The sequence below is a fragment of the Petromyzon marinus genome, chromosome 11 (assembly GCF_048934315.1).
Source record: "Petromyzon marinus isolate PM22_M1 ecotype Great Lakes invasive population chromosome 11, UKy_Petmar_22M1.pri1.0, whole genome shotgun sequence".
In the NCBI taxonomy this organism is placed as follows: domain Eukaryota; kingdom Metazoa; phylum Chordata; class Hyperoartia; order Petromyzontiformes; family Petromyzontidae; genus Petromyzon; species Petromyzon marinus.
This window is the reverse complement of record NC_133677.1, coordinates 9093373-9114233: the sequence shown is the minus strand read 5'-3', so window position 1 is coordinate 9114233 and position 20861 is coordinate 9093373. Positions and strand designations below refer to the sequence as shown.

General features: G+C 47.0%; 2 protein-coding genes and 1 long non-coding RNA gene across 4 annotated transcripts in view; 2 read left to right on the top strand and 1 right to left on the bottom strand.

Annotated features, from left to right (window-relative positions):
* The window catches only part of MARCHF5 (membrane associated ring-CH-type finger 5), a 184812-nt gene extending 183972 nt beyond the window's left edge, over positions 1–840 (bottom strand). Inside the window, exon 1 of the mRNA XM_032952077.2 lies at positions 406–840. Coding sequence (XP_032807968.1) covers positions 406–443 — 38 coding nt within the window. The 5' untranslated portion in view covers positions 444–840. The remainder of the gene's footprint in view (positions 1–405) is intronic.
* A 54-nt stretch (positions 841–894) lies between these two features.
* LOC142924283 (uncharacterized) lies at positions 895–7356 on the top strand. The gene is made up of 2 exons (XR_012941471.1): positions 895–970; positions 3280–7356. It is a non-coding gene; the product is annotated as an uncharacterized LOC142924283 (long non-coding RNA).
* A 2879-nt stretch (positions 7357–10235) lies between these two features.
* The window catches only part of LOC116941242 (cytoplasmic polyadenylation element-binding protein 2), a 96852-nt gene continuing 86226 nt past the window's right edge, over positions 10236–20861 (top strand). Inside the window, exons 1-2 of one of the 2 annotated variants that reach the window (XM_032952086.2) lie at positions 10236–12163; positions 18776–18944. In XM_032952086.2, the coding sequence (XP_032807977.2) occupies positions 10787–12163; positions 18776–18944 (1546 nt within the window). In that variant the 5' untranslated portion in view covers positions 10236–10786. The remainder of the gene's footprint in view (positions 12164–18775; positions 18945–20861) is intronic. The other variant, XM_032952085.2, reaches the window with a different exon arrangement.

The window sequence follows — 20861 nt, the reverse complement described above, 5'->3', positions numbered from 1 at the left end:
TGATGGGCAATTAGCACGCGCGATTTACTTACCGCAACGTCGTTCTCAACGTTCGCGCTATACATAACAATAATAATAATAAACGCCGAATACAGCACAAGCACAGCTCTATGGGCGTTCGTAACGACGTCGGCACAATTAAAGTGGGTGGCTAGGGAGGAGGAGGAGGGGGGGTGCGGGTGCGAAGGCAACTTCCGACACGGAGCAGAGGGCCCCTGCCTCGCTCCCAAAACTTGGGGTGTGATTATATATCCAGCTGCTAGTGCCCTACAAACACAAGCTGTGCCCAGCTGTCGTTGTGCTATTGTCAGTCGTAACACACACACACATACACACGAAGCGCGGCAACACATGGGGCCCTCTGACATGAACATCACACACACACACAACTCACTCTCAACTCACCTGTCTAGGGGAGGCCCCGCGTCTTGCACAACAGCCATCTCTCGCCTCTTCCTCTTCTTCTTCCTTCTTGCGATCACCAGAAGCTTCCTTTAATACGTTATCGCCTGTGCGCGTGTGTTTTTGTGAATACTACGCGAGGCGATGCGGCTTAAGCAAACACGTGTGCGCTGTGTTGTGATTGTTCGGCGTTGTGCGAGCGGCGCAGGCCTACTGGGAGGGGGGGGGACGACTCTCTCGCCCTCTCTATCCCCTCTCCACTCCTCCTCCTCCTCCTCTGCTCGTTGCCGCTCTCCCTCGTTTATCCTTACTGTTGTTGTTGTTGTTCCTCCTCGCCTGTAGAAGTAGAGCGAGAGAAGTTGTGAGGGAGCCGAGTGGAGGACGGCCGAGAGGAGAAAGCGTTGTGCAGCAGCAGCAGCAGGAGGAGGGCGATGGAGGAGGAGGCGGAGGAGGAGGAGGGCGCCGTGCACCCGGAAGCGTTTGGGCGACGCGGCCGTGACACGCGGAGCAGCAGCAGCATGGTGGTGGTGGTGGTGCTCAGCGCAGCGTCAACACTCGCGCACATGGCGTACGCTCATAGCACACTCATACATACATAGCGCATACATAGTACACATACATAGCACACACAGCACACATAGCACACTCATACATAGCGTACGCTCATAGCACACTCATACATACATAGCACATACATAGCACACACATATAACACACAGCACACTCATACATAGCGTACGCGTACATAGCACGCATACATACATACATAGCACATACATATAACACAGCACACATAGCACACTCATACATAGCGTACGCGTGCAACACACACTCATACATAGCACGCATACATACATAATAGCACACACGCATACACAGCACATATATACAGCATACATACATAGCATACGCAGCACACATACATATAACACACAAATACATAAAGATCCCCCCCCCTATAGCCTTAACAAACTGTAGGGGCAAGTGCTGTTAGCGAGCACCTATGAAGGCCGGCACGGTACACGAGGGGGTGGGTGGCCAGCACCACGCCTGGCCGCCTTTGTCTCCCTAGTGGCGATGTTTACAGACCACACCAGGTACTCATTTGAGGCTGAGTCGACCTAGTGGAGGCCCAGGACCGGTTCAGATAATCGTCACCAGTGTTGGCCGTTATCGGGAATCGAACTCGGGTGGCCAGGTTCGTAGCGCGGCGTAGCGCTAACCGCTGCACGACCGCTCCCCCTTTCACATATAACACACATACATTGCACACACTTATACTCACATAGCAGCATACACTCACATACCATCATACACTCACATAGCAGCATACACTCACATACCATCATACACTCACATAGCAGCATACACTCACCATCCATCATACACTCCCATAGCAGCATACACTCACATAGCAGCATACATTCACATACCATCATACACTCACATAGCAGCATACACTCACCATCCATCATACACTCCCATAGCAGCATACACTCACATAGCAGCATACACTCACATAGCAGCATACACTCACATAGCAGCATACACTCATATACAATCATACACTCACATAGCAGCATACACTCACATACCATCATACACTCACATAGCAGCATACTCACATACCATCCATCATACACTCACATAGCAGCATACACTCACATAGCAGCATACACTCACATAGCAGCATGCACTCACATAGCAGCATACACTTACATACCATCATACACTCACATAGCGGCATACACTCACATACCATCATACACTCAGATAGCAGCATACACTCACATACCATCATACACTCACATAGCAGCATACACTCACATACCATCCATCATACACTCACATAGCAGCATACACTCACATAGCAGCATACACTCACATAGCAGCATACACTCACATACCATCGTACACTCACATAGCAGCATACACTCACATAGCAGCATACACTCACATACCATCATACACTCACATACCATCATCCACTCACATAGCAGCATACACTCACATACACTCGTACTCACATACCATCATACACTCACATACCATCATACACTCACATAGCAGCATACACTCATACATAGAGTTTTGGTGATCTGATGCCTGACACTTTGTACGCTGTCTGTAACGATGGGTAGGCTACATGGATTTTCATGCAATTTTAAATATTTGTGTTTGTTTTTCACGAAAGGCTGATTAAAATTTTAACTAATTATTAACTGTTACAAGAATAATCAATTCCCTCCCAAAAAAAATCCAAGTGAGCCCCTGTTTTTGTATTTTATCTTTGAGTTTTGCACACCATTACAGAATGATAATAAATAATCTATTCGGTTAATTTGTGCGTGACAGTAGTTTTTTTTTACATCAAATAACATTTTTTATAAAGTAGAATCACTTTTAATTTGAACTCGGTGCACTTGTGAACACCAGCCTCTCCCCTTCCGATCAATAACAAATAGTAACTTGTTTAAAATTCACATCAATTCAGAATCCAGTAAGGTTATTTTAACTGAGTTCAAATACATTTTGGTAAAAGCGACCTCACATTTGTTGCGAAAATTTGTGAAAATTAGTCAACACCGACCTGTCCTTCCGATATACTGTTTTGCATTCACATCAATACAAAATCCAACAAGTCGATACTTATAATAATGAAATAACTCCTACAACAATTGCACATTTGCAACAAACTTAAGTCGAGAACCAAGTGTTTATATATTTTATCCACCCTCACAGGTGAAGAACATTTAAAGTTTGGAAAACCAATTGTTGATTGAAACATTTTGTTTACTTCCTCATAAAAATATAACCCAAACAGCTTTTATAACGCTACGATAGAGGTGATTTACAATTGTCATTCTTCGTTTACAGGTTTGTACATTCAGTACATCACATTCCGTAATTTAGATTTCATTCGGATGAATCGTGAAGAGTCTGCAGACGAAAGAAGACGTTGACTAAACAGAGAATGACAGCAGAGATGGCGTAATCGACAAAGTCAAGAAACACTGTATCCTTTACGTCTTTACGACATGAAAATACCCGTCATTAACTCCAATACTCCCAGCAGCATATATTCACACTGACATAACAGCATACACATACTCACATAGCACACACATAGCATATACCCATACATAGCATACACTCATACTCACATAGAGGCTAATATTGATACCACAGGTACCAGTCATCACTGTGACTACCGATAGGCGAGGTAGCTTCCACACAGCTGTTCTGCAGCTGATAAAAAATATATGTATAATGCCACTCATCTGATTCAGAATTATACGTCTGTTGGCAAACCGGTGGTGGTCATCAGCACACGGTCCAGGTAAGGACATTTCTCCACTCGCTCCACAACTACCCCATCACTCATGGGGAGTTGTCCTGGAGTATGTTATGACATAAAATACCTAGGCTAATGCTTTGCTTTGGCTGTTGGTCAGGCATCTCATCTCTTAGTGGCACACACCAGGTTTCGCAGTAGATTCTCCAAGTCCGTGTGATCAGCAGTTATCAGGTGATAAGCATGCATAACACACAATAAGACGTAATCACGGGTAACATGGTTGATTATTATTTGTGAGCCATTCCTTGACCGCATCTGGGCTTTAATCAGCCTCATTTGGATCAGTACCAGATGAACATTCCACTGGTACAGCCATGGAAGGCTTCTCGAATTATGTGGTCAAAATATGTTCAATTGTAGGAGCCAGAGGACATCCATGTTGCACCCCAAAGTGAACAGGAATGACTGATTCCGAGCCATGCATATTTACCTAGACCTGCCCACCACCATTATGAGTAGAGGGTCGGGAACCATAAAAACATGTAGAACAACTCAAAGCCCTGACCTCTGGATGATATCCTAGGCATGAATGCAATAAAATGCAGAGGTATAAGTTCAATTGAAACTCCCTGTTTTGTTTCTGTAGCAAACAGCGAATGTGATGTCTGCACAGGACGACCCCTGTCTGACACCACATGAGCTCAGTGTCACTGGCAGGATGATGTTGAATAACACTTGCCAGGACCTTATCTGGCAAACTGAAGAAGGTGAAAGTAGTAATTGTTATAATCAGTATAATCCCCCTTTTTTTAAAGAAGACCAGGAGGGCATCCTTTGAACCCATCCTGTCATCCAGACAGTTGTAATGATTTCATTTAAGACAGCCTACACACAATTTCCATCCTCCCACAGCAATTCACTTTGGAGGTCATCTGTGCCTGGAGCTTTACCTGGTCTCAGGCTCTGGATCACTGTCCACACATCCTTGGTAGATGACACTTCAGCCAGCTACTCACGCAGTGCAGCTACTTCTTCCAATGATTGGAGTCCAAGTAGGATCAACCTTGCCTTGCCCCATAATGTTAACCGGGCTGAGGGGTTTTCCCTCTCCCAAGACCTCACAGTCATCATAATCTGTATAATTCGGTCATCATTATTTCCTGCCATAATTGATATCATTATTTCCACTGTTGGATCATCATCATTACTTACTGTCATCATTACAATAATCAATAGCATGGTTGGCTACGTATGGTGCGAAAGAAGTTCTACATACATACATATAAACATGAAGTTGCATAATTTTCACGAATTGTGAACGTTAATTCATTATTGCTATCATCTTCATGTCACTTAATTTGTTGTTGCCATGTCCAGACGACATTGTCATAATTATCATCAGTCACCGAATTAATTAATTATATCATATCACTATTGACATATGCAATGTTGCATGATGGAAACCACATGCTTCCAGGTGCAAATACTAACAATATTGGTAGACGTCACAGCATTGCTGTATAACCTATTACAAATCACCATGCTGATTTAACAAAGATTTGGTCAGTTTCAATTCATCACAATTGTCATTACGGTAATCAATATGTCCAAGTAAGCTTGCCACAGCAGACAGACTTAGCCAAAATGGTTTTATAATTCAATCCCTGCACTTAACTGTGGTATTCTTGTACCATAAATTCCCACAATTTTACGTGAATTATTGTTTTGCTTCTACATCTTTTGTATTCCTCCCGTGTAACAGTACATTGATGGATGACAATTTCCAGCGCAGCACTAATTTATACAGCACCATTTTACATTTTTAATGCATTCTGGCAGGGCATACTGATTATTGTCTGGTCATTAATTTTGGCTGAATAGCTCACGTTACAGTACACAATGTTCCTATATTTTGACTTGTATATGTTTATATAATGCAAGGAGGAGACATGCCCGAGAGAATGACCGCGGTAGAGATGGAGCGATCAGCTCAACTCATGCACAGAAGATACATTCATTGTTGCATAGTGAGACCATGTAATGGAGCAAGGCGGTGACTTGTGCAGCCCTTCATCCAGGAGTGGTTGGAGTATGGCCAATGATAATGATGAATGCATGCATGCATTGCAAGATGACTACATGCTGAAACGCTGTACAGATTATTGCTTGGTCATAATTTTTTGGCTGAAATAGCTCATGTTGCAGTCGTGTGGCTATTCTGTTCAGTCTTTTGTCTTGCATTTTTTTATAAATAGTAATCCGAGCAGAGAACACGCCCGAGAGGATGACAACTGTGTAAATGGAGTGATGAGCTCAGCTCATGTGCAGGAGCTACATTTCTCGTTGCATCGCAAGACCATGAGGGGTGGCGACGACTTGTGGAGGCCTTCTACCAGCAGTGGATAAAGCATTACTGATGATGGTTTACCTTTATTTATTATCCAAGTTGCTATGTATGCATAGCACACAGTGCAGCGAAGACTGCATGCAGCAAAGTTATTTTAGAACGCATTTGCATGCACGTAACCATATTCTTCCCACATACTGTATTTGAGTTGCATGCTGATGTGGCATGGCTATTTCTAAAGGTCTTCAACAGACTAAACATCAATAGGTTCCAAAAGAACATATGCTTATTTGGTATCATAAATTTTTTACCTTTTTGCCACTAGCCAAATGTATAAAGCTATTGTCTCCTCCCCAAAATATCAGGTTGCATAAAGGCCTTGATACAACGTTGGCACTCAGACCAAAATATTCAGGCACAATTTTCTGAACGTGAAAAACAGGCTAAAGGATGATACTGTGTGCGTCTCGTGGCCTCCGTTTAACGTCACAAATCAATGCTACAGCTTATCCACCACTGAAAAATTCAGATTTGGTTGTTAAAATATATACGTAGAGATATTGATCCTTTCCCGAAATGTTATTCCCAATTGTGCTATCCGGCATAATGACATGAGACAATGTATTCATTCGGATATCTCACAGACCAGTGTTAGAGAATGGCCCACGGAATCGGATTTCACAGAGCTACCTCTGAGATCCCTTTAAATTACCTCTGGTCTACACAGAAGGCGGACAATCAGAACAATACGTACAGTGAGTGGAATTTAGCCAAATTAAGTTCAGAACCAAATTTTATATATATTTTTTGTTCAGTCACTTGTGACCTTCAACTGGTGACCAAACCTTTAACTCACTGTACTCGAAAATCCGGTTTAAACAGAGGCGGCTGCCAGGACTTCAGCAATGCCGGTTAGCGCTCTGACCTCTGGGCCACCCTGCCACCCTGCCACCCTGCCACCTCACCAAATATGAATAATCATATGTACCTCAAAAAGCAACGAACGGTGTAAATATCAACCTAGCATTGGGGCGGCACTTATCGCAATCGGTGACACCAAGCCGGTGATATAAATTCTACATTCCCATGGCGAGGACCAGTAATATCCATAGGACTACCACTGTTCACTTTCCACGAAGTAGTTAGTGATCAGGTGCGAGAGACCAAGTCGACCCTAAAAATACCATCGCAGTGTACGCAAGTACAGAACTGTAATACAGTACAATAGTATAAACTGGCTTTTTTAACGACGCAAAATAAAACAGTGAGAGAAACAAAGTGTTCCAATAAAGACAGCAAATGTCCTGCACGGATTGCTTGTGTGTGCTTTGGCGTCACATGTAGCAGGCTTGTGCATGACTGTGCATGGAAATATTTAAACAGCTGTGCCCAAAAATGGGCGGAGATTATTCTAGATGGGGATTCGAGGTGGGGTGCTGGAAGAACGGAGACCGCATGGGGCCTGACTGAGAGGGAGGGGAGGGAGGAAGGAATGAATGGTCATGAGGCCCCATGCGCCAGGCGGTGACAGGCAGCCTGGGGAAATTCGATGGAGGAGGATGTTGAACCGAAAATGACTGATATGGGAGAGTGGGAAAGTCGCCATAGGAAGCATGAATCTCCGTTGGCGTACAATAAACAGCCAGTGGGCAGCTCACACTGTAATGAAAAAATGTATTCAGAAAATATTTCGCATTCAGTACTCAAAATGCTTGAATATCATTGTCACTTGTTGACTAATGGAGCAATAACATATTGGTTTCCTACAATAGCTGTTTGACCATTTGTCTTATCCAGATGAGAGTCCAGGGAGATTACCGGGCATCTGTTTTTCAAGGAAGACCTTTTGTAGCTGGCTGGCTAGGGATGATTGTTATTTTTACAATTCAGCTGCAAATACATTTTCAGTATGGGACATGGGTTATGACAATGGAACACAATGGCCTACTTTTAAAAATTATCCAATAATATTTTTCCCCTTTTTCTGGCAACAAAACAGGTGTTAAGATGTTAAAACACCAAACTAAAACCTTTTGCAAGGAATCTTATATTTTGACACTGGCAAAGAAGGTCCCACGATGGCGTGATCCACTTTACAAGAAGTGCTATACCTTATTTATATATACTTTAATTAACAATACACCCGTAGAAACTACCAGGCTCTCAGACAGTGGTAGGAATTTAATCATATGTGAGTATATTAAATAAATGGTCACCGAAATGACATTTTCATATAGAGAATTGTGTCAGTTTCTACACACACAACATCACGTTGGGGACCAGTCCTAGAATCTGGGTCTTTGCAATGGTACATTACAAGTTTAATCGGTTTTTGGAACTGCACGCTTTGACTTTCTTTAGTTTGGGTCATTCAGCCAAAAAATAACAATTTGCGATATCATGGTCAACATCAGCACTGGGGAAACAAAGGTGGTAGAACATACACAACTACAGCCTGAAGATTTCCCCCTCCGCATACATCTGGTTGACCTTAATAGGTGCTTGCCCATGGCAGTTTATCCAGACGAAGTGAAGCTGCTGTACCACATAGGTGATTTGCCTTCGCCTCAACCCACACTTACGTAGGTGTAGATCTTCTTTCGCATCGTACAAAGCCAACCGTGCTTATCGGGAGGTACGGCGGAAGGACAACAAAATTAAAACACAAAAAAGCATCCGTCCTTTCTCGTATCCATCGCCTCGGCATACGCCTCCACCGACCCTGGAAACTTTATTTGATTTTTACATCGTCGCATATTTCAGGAGCGCATCTCCGACGTAAACCGGGGTATTGCTCTATTTGTGCTGGTGTGGTCTTGTCAGATCTAGAAGGGGGGGGGAAAAAAACCTTTAGTCTTGATGAAAAAAATGAAATGCAAATAATATTTGAGTCTCTCGGCCAATTGGCATGTTCGACCAATGTTTTGCAGAAACATTTGTTTGAGCAGTAAACGCTGGACGAATGTTGACTTGTATTGCCTTATCAGCAGGGACCGTCCTGTTAAACAAATGTTGATGGGTGGCATGTTGTTGTTGGCAAGAGCCATTACGAATACTTGAACCACGGGGCCTGTTCAATGCAGTGCAGTAGCACCTTACAAAATGTATTGGTGAGTCTCTATGCCCATGTGTACATATACAACTCTTTGTCAATCCACTGCTGGATGAGGGCCTCTCCAAACTTGAGGGTTGCCTGGGTTTTTGACCATACAACATTGTGAGAAAAAAATTACATCTTTAATTTAGTGTTTTAAAAACAACATTGCAAATGATCACACTGGGGCTTTAAAAAAAATGATAGGCTTTAAAGTAACGTCATTTGCTGTGTTTTAATATGAAGGGGCAATTACAGTCTGCCTCAGCAGCAGACCAGGCTTTCCCACCTGATGTGTTGCGCCCGAAACGTCGTGATTTATTTTATTTTATACCTACGTGACTTTACCGAAAGAACCAACGATTATGGACCCCTGCAGTCACGAAAGCTTCAAATCAAAACATTCTCATCACCATACAAAATACAATCTTAATAAAAACAACACGTAAATCACATTTAAAAAAATACTCCAGCAACTGTCCTCAGTTTACAGTCTAAAAAAAAATGCCCTCTTAAATGTTAACCAAGAAGCCTCTGGATGCTGGAGGTAAAACCCTCCGACCTGGCAAGAAGGCAAAGTTAACACGGGGAAAGACGTGTCCTTTATGACGTCACGTCTTTCGGAGGCATTGATAAATGTTCCGTGACGTCACGCGAAGGGGGGTATCTGCGGGGGGGTAAGGTTGGGGAGGGGGCGCGGCTTATTCGTACTGTAACTTGAATGGGCGGAGCCAGTGGAGGGGAGGGGGGTTGGAGGCTTTAATTGGGCGGGGGTTTACCCCCCCCTCCCCCCGTTCTGTGGGTGTTTCTCAGGGGGCGGGGCCACGGGTGGGAGCGGGGGGCTAGGGGCGGGGCTTACTCCCACTGTGTTTGTGGGATGTATCGCGAGAGGTGGGGCACGGCGCCGGGGTGGTGGGGTGGGGATAGGTGGGGGGAGGGGTGGGGGACACCCCCACAAGAGGTGGTGGCTTGGGCGCCTAGAAACGGCGCTGGTGTTCGCGCGCGCCCATTGGCCAGCGAGGGCTGCAGCGCTCGGGTCGCCTGGAAACGGCGGGGCAGGAAGCGGGGCCGTGATTGGGCGGCGGGCGCCGCTTCCGGGTGAAATAGGCACGGAGAGAGGAGGCGCGGCGAGAGGAGTCAGACAGAGTGAGGCGCTCGCCTGGGCAGTAGCAGCAGCAGTAGTAGGCAGCAACAGCAGCAGCAGCAGACAGGCGATACAGCCCCGTCCGCATGCCCGTTGCCCTTGAGTCGCGTCCTACACTCGGCGGCGACGCGCTTACAGTTGACTAAGGGAGTAAGGGGGCGAGCAGTGAGAGAGAGAGAGACACGTTCACGTGGATCGGCCGCTCTCCGAACAGGAAGCATCGACTCGTGTTGATGCTGCTGCTGTTGTAACGCAGGCAGGGCAAGGTGATCTTTAAACGAGGGGGCGGGTGGGTTGGCTTGAGCGAACGAGCGCGGGTGGGTTGTTGTGCTACGACTACAACCGCCGCCGCTGCTGCTGTGACGAAGCGCAAAGAGGCTGGCTTGTAGGGAAGGCAGGCAAGCGGGCACAAGCAGAGAGTGCAGCAGTCATCGTGCCCGACTCGTCGCCGTCTGCCTCCACCCCACCCCGGCGCCCCGACACCCGTGAATGTCACCCTAGATGGGGGATTTCTCGTTCGGCCTGCAGCAGAGTCACACACACAGCCTGACAGCAGCGGCAGTAGTAGGGACGACAGTGGCAGTCGCGTTGGCACCAGAGCACAAGCAACAGCAGCCGCCGTCGTCATCGTCGCCGCCTTCGCCTCCCGCTCCTCTTTCGCCAAGCGCCGCTTTGTTTTTGCCTGCCGCCGGTCCCACGTCACACGCCATGCAGGATGAGCTCCTGATGGACAGAGCGACCCTAGCGCAGCAGCAGCAGCACGAGCAGGGCCCGCCCGAGGTCCCAGAGTCATCCGCAGCAGTGACAGTAGTAGGAGCAGAGGACGGCATAGCGGGTGGCAACAGCAGCAGCGGAGGCATCGGCAACAACAGCACCGGCAGTAGCAGCAACAGCAGCAGCAGCAACAACAGCGGCGCTGCCGTCTCTGCTGTGAACAGAGACACCATCCCCAACAACATCGTGGGCGGCGGCGGCGGCAGCAGCAACAACCTCGGCAACAGCGGCATCAACAACAGCATCGGCAGCAGCAGCAGGGAGCCGTGCCCACCCGCGCACATGGAGTCGCCGATTCTCCCCAGCCTGGCCGGCTTCCAGGAGCCGGCGTCCGCCCTCTCCCCGGGCTTCAATAACGCCTGGTCAACGGGCGTGAGCAGCCCGGCCGCCGCCCTCGGGGCAGCAGGGGCAGCGGGTGCGGCAGACGAGGGCATCTTCCCGGGACTCTCGTCCATGAACGGCGCCGTGCTCTTCCAGAACTTCCCTCCCAGCATGAGCCCCATGTTCGGCGCCAGCTTCTCGCCGCAGCTGCCGCTGGCCCCTCACCACCACCATCATCAGCAGCAGCAACAGCCGCAGCAGCAGCAGCCGCAGCAGCACCACCAGCAGCAGCAGCACCATCAGCAGCAGCCGCCGCCACCGCCGCAACAGCAGCAGCAGCAGCAGAGGAGGTCCCCCGTGTCTCTCCAGAGCCAGTTTCCCCAGCGCAACGCAGGCTATGGGCACCACCAGCCCATCATGACGAGCAAGCCGTCCGCCTGGGGCAACCACCACCATCATCATCACCACCAGCAGCAGCAGCAGCCGCAGCCCCAGCCGTGGGGTGGCTCTGCCGGCTGGGGTGGCCCACAGAGCCGGGCAGGGGCCGGTGTGGGTGGCGTGGGCGGCGGCGGAGACCCGCGAAGGGCGGGCGGCCTCGGCATCCCGACGCCCATGAACCCCATCTCGCCCCTCAAGAAGCAGCAGCAGCAACAGCAGCAACACTTCCCGGGCAACAGCGCCATCGGGCCGCCCAAGTACAGCCGCTCGCCCGTGCCCACTCCCAAGTCGTGGCTGGAGGAGACTGCGTACCGCGGGGACGCCACCAGCCTGCTGGCTTTCCAGGTACCCGGGTGGCTCGGGAACATGGGAGAGACGTTGAAGCGTACACATTGGTGGCTATAGTGACAGCGTGCCGGCTGATTTGGGCTCATTTGCTTGCCTTGCCTACGGATATGGCCTCGAGCCTTGGCATAATTGGCCCCGTGAATTGTGCTGGGGGAAGACAGATTTTTTTTTAGGTAATTACACACACGCGGCTAGGACATTGTCAAAGCCTGAATTCTCCAGTGGATGGTCAGGCTTGGGGGAGATTGTGTTAAAAGGGTTTTTTTTCCACGTATGGTTGGGTGGGGGGTGGGGGCGATCAGCTGCCTTTCTGCCCATCACACTAGGGAAGTCACGAGGGTTCTGTATTTGGGGGTCCCTTGGGGGGTCAGTGGCTGACTTCACTGCGAAAGCAAATGGTAGACAAATTGGACGTCGGGAGTTCCAGTTGTACGCGGCTGAAGCGAGCTCTTTATTTGTGTCCGGATCAGTGTCCTCCTATTCGGAAGCTGATCGACCTTGCCCAACTTAAGAGGCCCAAGCGGGTTAGGTTTCAGGTGAGTGGCTAGCTCTTCCCCTAACACCAGCCGCAATCCAATTCGTCATCCTCTTAAGCGAATGCAGTGCAAGAAAGGCAGGGTTGTCTTCTTGGAGTGAGCTGGCCCGAATAGGGAAATCCACTTCTATCATTGCACGGTGAAGCCTGTTATGCAATCGCCTGCACGAACCACGTCACGCGCTTGGCTAATTAGGTAGGAAAATGTGAGCGCCGAGGCAATGGCAGCGCCTGCTTTAGGTTCCCTGCCACGTCTGACACGATGCGGTTGGGAGTGGTTTAGCGGCTGACGTTTTGCTAAATCATTGCTCGGCAAGTGACACGTCAAGGAGTGGTTGGTATAATGGCCCTCGCCTTGACGCACTCGCTGCCCGCTATGATCATTTGGTGGGCATACATTTTTTTTGTGGGGGGGGGGTGGGGAGGCAACTAGCTGCTTGCCTGTTGCCCAACACATACTGCCACTCTTAGGCTGCAGCAATGCAGACCAGGCAAAGAGGGGGGGGGGGGGGTGCACGGATTGTCGATTAAGACGGGGGCAGAGAATATTGTTTATAAAAAGGTGCGCGTCTCTGTAAGCCGCCAGTTGCCACCCGCATCTTCCATTTTTAAATGGCTCCGTTCCCCACCCACTTCGTGGCATTCCTCGTGTGTGTGTGTGGTGTGTGTGTGTACGCGCTGAGCCAAAATAGCAACACAAAAACAACAATCTTGACGTCTAAAGGTATTGCGCGCCCGCGCGCGCGTGTGTGTGTGGCCTTGCGACAAATCCATCCTGTTGTCGAAACGAGCTGTGTGCCCAGAAAGCACGCATTTGAGTGAGGTAGGCGCGAGGTTGCTGCTTCTGCCATCGAAGGTGGAGACTGGGGCCGTGGCGCACTCGTGTCGCGATAGCCGCGATGTATATATGTTTGTTGGCTTTAGCTACTTAGCCCTCTTTAATGTTGACCGTGCCATGAATTCTATTGGCGAATCGCCCTGGCATTCCACAAGCGGCGCTCCATCAAATCCCCCCCTTCCGTGCGCGGCGCGTGATGGTTTAAAGGGCAGCGCAGATGGGTTTTCTGCCATCTTGTGCCGAATAATATAGGTGATCGGTAAAACACCCCAGTTAAATACGACATCTTACACACGTGTGTACACACAATTACGTAATGCGTCACGTGTGCTGTATGTATATCATCGTGGAGCAGGAAATAGTCCTTAAGTAGAAAGTCACGGTTGGCGATATTGGATCGGGTAAATCAAGGGCCGGTACACTCCAGACCCAAAAATGGAAAGAAGTTAATGGAGCGGGTAGACACGAAGGGCGAGAGAATGAGCTTGACAGATGCTTCCCCACAAAATTAACATGGAATAATGCATGCCATTAAATTCATAATTCATAGCGTTTGCAATGCACTACAATGCAGCAACGCAGGTGTGCCCTTTGCTTGTCATTGAGTGCTCTTGCCAAACCATTGCAGCCGTGTCTTGGTGTGTTGTTGCCTCGAGGAAGTCGCTGTAAATGAACTGTCACCGATCCCGTTGCACATTCTGGCATAATATTCTTGGTTCATTCGGTAAAAGTCACGTAGATAGAAAATAAAAAAAAATATAAAAATACATTTAAATGACTTTACCGAAAGAACCAAGAATATGAATTACTGCAGTCACGAAAGTTTTAAGTAAAAATTTTCATATAAATAACTTGTACCCCACTTAAAGCATTGAATCACAATTAACCCCGACTTCCTTTGGTATTATGAATGTATTTCCTGTTTAGAGAAATACAAGTGAGGAAGGTGTTCGTGTAGTTAACCAACACTATTTACCAAAGATAAACAGCTGCCTTCTTAGAACGAACACTTTGAAAACCGATTAAAATTGAACTTTGTATCAAGTTCTGATCAACCATTTTCTTTCTATTCAAAAACATTGCGTGCGCTATAACCCATCATTAACCACTCCCAGGTCATCCTATTGATAGACTGACTGATCCTCGGCATGATGATGTGGAATTTCCACCACAGGCTCGAAGCCACCAACCGATATGAGCGCACCACTCCAGGACTTGTTTAAGGATGGTGACAGCCCTGGGCTTGTGACAGCATATACGATGGAAGGAAACTAATAATGCGTTAGCTGTCCGTATTATTATTGTTACGAAAATACATTGGGGGGTGGGCAGGGGGTGAAGCGATGGTACATGGTGCACTCTGGACCCAGCGAGTTCGATCGCCAGCAACGGCTAACATCGGTGGTGATTAATATCTGAACCGGCCCTGTCGTCCCCCTTCACCAACCCGCACTCTCCAGCATGGCTCAGGGAGGTGTTCAACCACTATTAAGTGACACGTAGTTATTATTAGCATCTTTACAATATTGCAGCATTTTGTACTATATATTATAGATCGTTTACATGCCTTGGCAGCGCACGGTTGTATGAAGGCCTCCCTATGCTGTCAATAATTTGAGCGTATTTAACCACGCAGGGAAGTGGGGGTTGGTGAAGGAGGTCCAGAACTGGTTCAGATATCACTCGCAGCTGACATAACTGGCTGTTGCTGAGAATCGAACTAATCGCTGTGTCGTGCAATGTGCCTCCCACTGCACAACCGCTCCTCCCCATATGGCTCGGGAATTGGGTTTCACAGTCTTGAATGAGACATGAACCTGCACCCACCCACACGCCCAGGCCATTTAAATGCATTCAGAGTGCCTGGACCGGTGGTCATTGACCCAGAGGCGTTTGGGTTATCGGTACAGTTCCAGTGAGCTCATCTGCATGCAATTGCTGATCCCATGCCTCTGAACATCCTAATTGTTTGCGAGCGTTACTCTCCAGTTCTGGGCTGTTAAATAACATCGGCACTGCTGTGAGAATGTGTCTTTCATACTGGAGAGTTGTTTGTATAAATTAATACATTAAGTGTTATGGTAGTCTCTAACTCGAAATGCCTTATTGGAAATGGCCCTTTTACATTTTGTGTTTTTAGGAATTTCGTTTCAAACAACTTATGAATTGTACAGACATTTGCGTTAAATGCAACGTATTTCAATGGCCCTTTTTTCTATACTGGTGCTCGAATGGTCAAGTGTAAACACTGTATTGGGTACTATTGCAAATAAGCAGAACATTTTAAGTGAAACCAAGCCACTAATTAGGCGAACAGTTGTGTCGGGGATGGCGCCTCAAGGGAGTGGCGATGCGAATACCAAAATTGTGCACACATTATCCGTAGGGTTTTGTACTCTGATAATGAGTTGCTGTTAGGGCCACAACCCAATTAGTTTAAATCAGCCCATCCAATTCTGTAAGTTGTATGGCTACAAAGACAACAAGGTGCTGCGTGTGGTTTCTCTGTCGCTCCAGACATTGTTGAAATCTGCTGCAGGTTTTTGAATGATATAATCAAACTAGTTTAAATACAGTAATGTGTATGCAAATTTTACAAAATACAGATTGTTATTTTGCACAGGTAGTTTTAGTAACGATGGAAATACTTACATTGTATACATTCACACAACTTCAGTTTACATCAAATGCTTAGTGGAATTAAACATGTTAGCCACGTAGAAAATGGAATGGTTATTTCGGCACATTTGCCATCGAGATGCCAGCTTTTTTCAGGGATGGATTGGGCAGGAGTTTTGAGCAGATGGCAACCCATTTACGGAAGGGACCACTGTTTATTAGTTTTGGGAGGGGTTGGAGACATGGGAGTTTGGAAAGGGGTCCCAATTGGCTGAAATCTGGGTTGCGCCTCGACTGCAGAAGCTAAACGAGGCCGCAATTCGCCGTGATGTTAGGCAGGGGATGAACAAGTCAGCTTTGGCACAATTAGGACACCTGCGTTTTAATGCTGTCGTCATGTAATCATATTGCACGCTGCGAATTAAATTGGAGGACGGTGAAAACCGAGAGCATTTGGTTGCGTGATTTGGGTTTGTGTGGAGTGTTTGTGTGATTTGTACAATTATTGCAGCTTCGAAAAGAAAAAAAATTGCTGTCTAACATGTACGAACAGAAAAGCGCTAGATTGACTCGAGTTGATGAGCGTGACATTTTCGGGTGATGTAATGGCTACTTTTTTTTATTGTTGCCTGACCCATTTCCTATTGTCTGTCGGGACCAATGCTAAATTAAGGCTTATAAACCACCTTAACTCCCCAATTTCTGTTTACACAATAGTCAAATTTGTTTGTGAAACACAATCTTATGTTTTTAGAGTTTTCCAGACGCAAGCAGTAACAGTATTTCACTCATTCACTGCCCTTTATGTTTGACCTTGCCTCGATTTCTGAATAATTTTTCATCTTTGCTGCCAAGTGTAAAAAAACAGCAAAGATGTCACCTTACAGCCAAAGTTTCATTTTATACTTTGGTTGCCGATTGGAGGAGACAAACTTGCATTCTAAATTTACCCAGCAGCACCCGAGCTTTGACAAAAGGCCACCCTTGAGCAGCGTTCGCGAGTCTCTATTTCTGTATATGGACCGTGAAGGACACAATGAGACTCCGGCTATTTGCAGCAGATAGCTAAAGGATTTCTTATATTCCTAGCTCACAATTGGTTGGGTGCAGTCACTGACTTTGTGTTGTTGTAATGTAGTTTTAATCATTTGGTGATGATGGGGTTGCAATTGATTTCGGCCACCGTCAATGCTCGAAATTCCTACACTGGCTTCCAGGCTGTTTTGGCCGCACATCTTATTCGCTTGCCCAATCCCAATATAAAGTGAGCAGATCATTAGTGCCGGTGTGTTATTCGTTATGGTTCTCTGAGTAATGTCTGGCTCGGCTTTATTTACAGTTGGCAGGGTTAACAGACATCAGCCATTCTACTTTTGTTTTCGTTCTGATAATATCCCAGCTGTTTGCTTAGTGTGTGCCATGTTGACTGATAATTAGCAGAATGGAGATTTTTTTTAGAATAATAAAATAATTAGCCATCGCCCCATTACCAGCCACTTTATATTACATCTGAACAAGTCAGGACATAATAGCAGCAATCGCATGACGCCATTTAACGCTGCTGTTGTTGAAAGTCTGGTTTTAAAATCGGTGTGGTTGCTAATTGTATGGCATGATGCCCTAGAGTCTGTGCTCGCTTTCAAGAGCGTTGGTACAATCAGTTCATACAATGTCTGATGCGTGTTGCTTCGGGGCAGAACAATGCGACGATGTGAGGATTAATCAATGAATACAAATTCTTAAGCTAACTTATGCATGCGTGTAAGAGTCGCTTTTTTCTAGATTCATCTTTTTTGGATGGAGTGGGTGTGTGGCACCCCTGCAGCCGCTAGAGGTGCCACAGTTGACTACAATGTTTATTAGTTAATCAAATCCTCATGGAGCTGGGGTGCAACGGGATTAATTGTTTCACCTTTAGTACAATAGCCATCATGTTGCATTAAATACTCCTGGCAAACCCGTGTTTAATGCTGTAAAATAGCCTTTTCTATTAGTCCGGAAATCATTGTCTATACTAGTTGGTGTTATGCTCAAATAGCTCATTTACCTTCAATGATCATGGCATGGAGCAGTACATAATGTGTATACAGTACACCCAAGTGTTGGGTGTATACACAATGTGTGTGTACGTCTGTGGTAATCCTATGGCGAGACTGGCTCTTGCCATGAGAATGGATTGCTAATGAGAATTCTCTCTCCACTGAGACACATCTGCTGTAACTCGGCTGTTACAATATATATATAAGACTTGCTATCTAGTATCTGACTGATAACATCAACTCACTACACTTGAGAAAACCAGTTTTAATAATGGGCAGCTCAAAGCCATTATTCACACCCAGAATTGTAGCAGTGTCCACTCGGCACAGAGCTCAGAGCCACTTGGTCACCTCCTTCCTGCCTTGGGCATGTGCTCCGTGACATAGCTGGCAAGTGTTCAGGCGGTGTAACTGCTGCGCTAGACCCCACTGGCCAGAGTGACCGAGCCGTCGTGCTACGAGGAGAAGGGGAAATTGAACAGAGTGGACGGTCCATTTAATTTGGTGCACCAGGGCTCCGTGCCGACCAACGCGACGTTTTTAAACTGGCGTGGTTTTTCCTGCCGTGCCGTGTGCAGGACCGCGGCCGTCCCTTCGACCCGCTGAGCATGCAGGCCTTGGAGACCTCGCTGCTGGACATCATGCGAAGCGAGCACGACCCCCTCAAGGGGACGCCGCCACCAGCCAACGGCGCCGCGCTCACCGCTGCCGCCGCTGCCGATATGGTCTGGAGGAGCCAGTTTGCCGGTGAGGACATGGCGAATGATTATTACATGCAGCTTCAGCCCCTCTGTCCCACACACATGTCTGTGTGTGTGTGTCCTTTGTCTTTGGGGAGCCGGTAAGTGTGGAAGTTACCGCGCTGCATGATGGACCCCCACAACCCGAGTTCAATTCCTGGCCACCGCCAACATCGGTTGTGATTATCTGAACCAGTTCTGGACCTCCACAAGGAAGACTCTGCCTTAATTGATGGCCTGGTGCAGGTGTATAGACATCAGTACTGAAGAAACAAAGGCAACCGAGCATGTTTTTGGCTGCACCACACCATCGTGCGATGTGCTAGCCTTATTGCTCGTCACTAGCGCTTTCCGCAACAACCTCTGTAGGCTACACAGAAAATAATATATTTTTTGTCCTTGTATTTGGATAGTGGTGACACAGTGGTATTGCACTTTGCTACAAACCCGACAACCCGAGTTCGATTCCCGTAAACATCAGCACTGATGAGACAAAGGTGGTCAGGAGTGGTTCTGGCTACAATTCCCCTGGTTTAACCTATCGGTTGTTGTAGGTGCTCAAGACCAGCATTCGTGCCAGTAGCCTGTATGGCTTTTACAGGGAATGTGTGAGGAGTGGTAGCATCGTGGTTAGCAACTCTGCATTACGTGATGCTGGCGAAACATGCCCTCCTGTGCTAGCCTAGTAGGTGTTTGCCAACATCACTTTCCTCTATGTTCTGTAATGTTAAACAGGGATCTTTCTCTATCTCTCAACACACCGGTGTGCTGAAGTAATAACTAATTGGCACTTTTTCTTAACAAATTTTACCAATTGGCTGTGTCGAGTGGTGGAGGGTTTAACAACACATTTATATTTACGTGCTTTAACACAAAAAACCTTTATGCAAATTCTCCGCCCAGCAGTGGCGTGGTATTTTTGTCCACTGCACTGTTCTCTGGGTCCAGGGTTCGATTCCCTGCCACGTGCACCCCAGTGGCAATTGATATCTGTACCTGACCTGTGTCTCCTCTGAAATGAGAACATTGTCCCGTACGTGTTCAAAATCAACAATGGGGTTACAAAGGTGGCTATGCGTGGTGCAGGCTACGCCGTTCCTCCAAGTATTGTATAGGTGCAAACTATAACTGCTCTGGCTGTAGTAGTTGCACTCTATAAGGTTACACAGGGAATATTTGCCACTTATGTATATAATTATGTACCGAATTACATCGGTGATGCTTGATATGTCCAGTACATTTGGCACATTGATTTCCAGATTTAAAACTTTCATACTTAAAATGTAAACACGGAGGACAAACATTTCAATGTGGATATGTTTATAATTCCTTGCTAATGACATTTGGTGTATGGCAGCTTGAATGTTTAATAAGTATCAACTACCAAAGTACGCAACACACAGAAGCTTTTGCAGGGGGGGTGGGCTATATGTGTGCTCTTGTGAAAATAGCTGGCTGAAAAAAAATCTTGATTGACATTTTTTGCAGACAGCCCTAAAAGTTTTCTTGTCCCCCCTCCAGCCCACAGAGCCCCATGGGGTAGATGGAAAACGGCAGACGTCTTGCTCTTAATAAAGCACATCGTTGTGATCTCTTAAGTTGTTCCTGACCTCAGGCAGGGCAGAGCAGATGAAAAACACGGCCATGGCAATGCTTCATGCATTTTAAAAGGGTCCCCCCCCCCATCTTAGCTGTGCAAATTGTGAGAAAGTATAATCAGCCCACTGTGCTATGTTATTGCCAGAAAGGGGAATTTTTTGAACACGAGTGCTGGAGTGCCAGCCTTTACCGCAAATTATAGACAAATTATACTGAGGATCGGGGCTGGTGGGGACGGAGGGGGGGGGCTTTCCAGTAATTTGGTCATAAGCCGAGCTGTGGGAAGGACTACTGAGTGCACGGACCTGCCTGCCGCAGTGGTCGG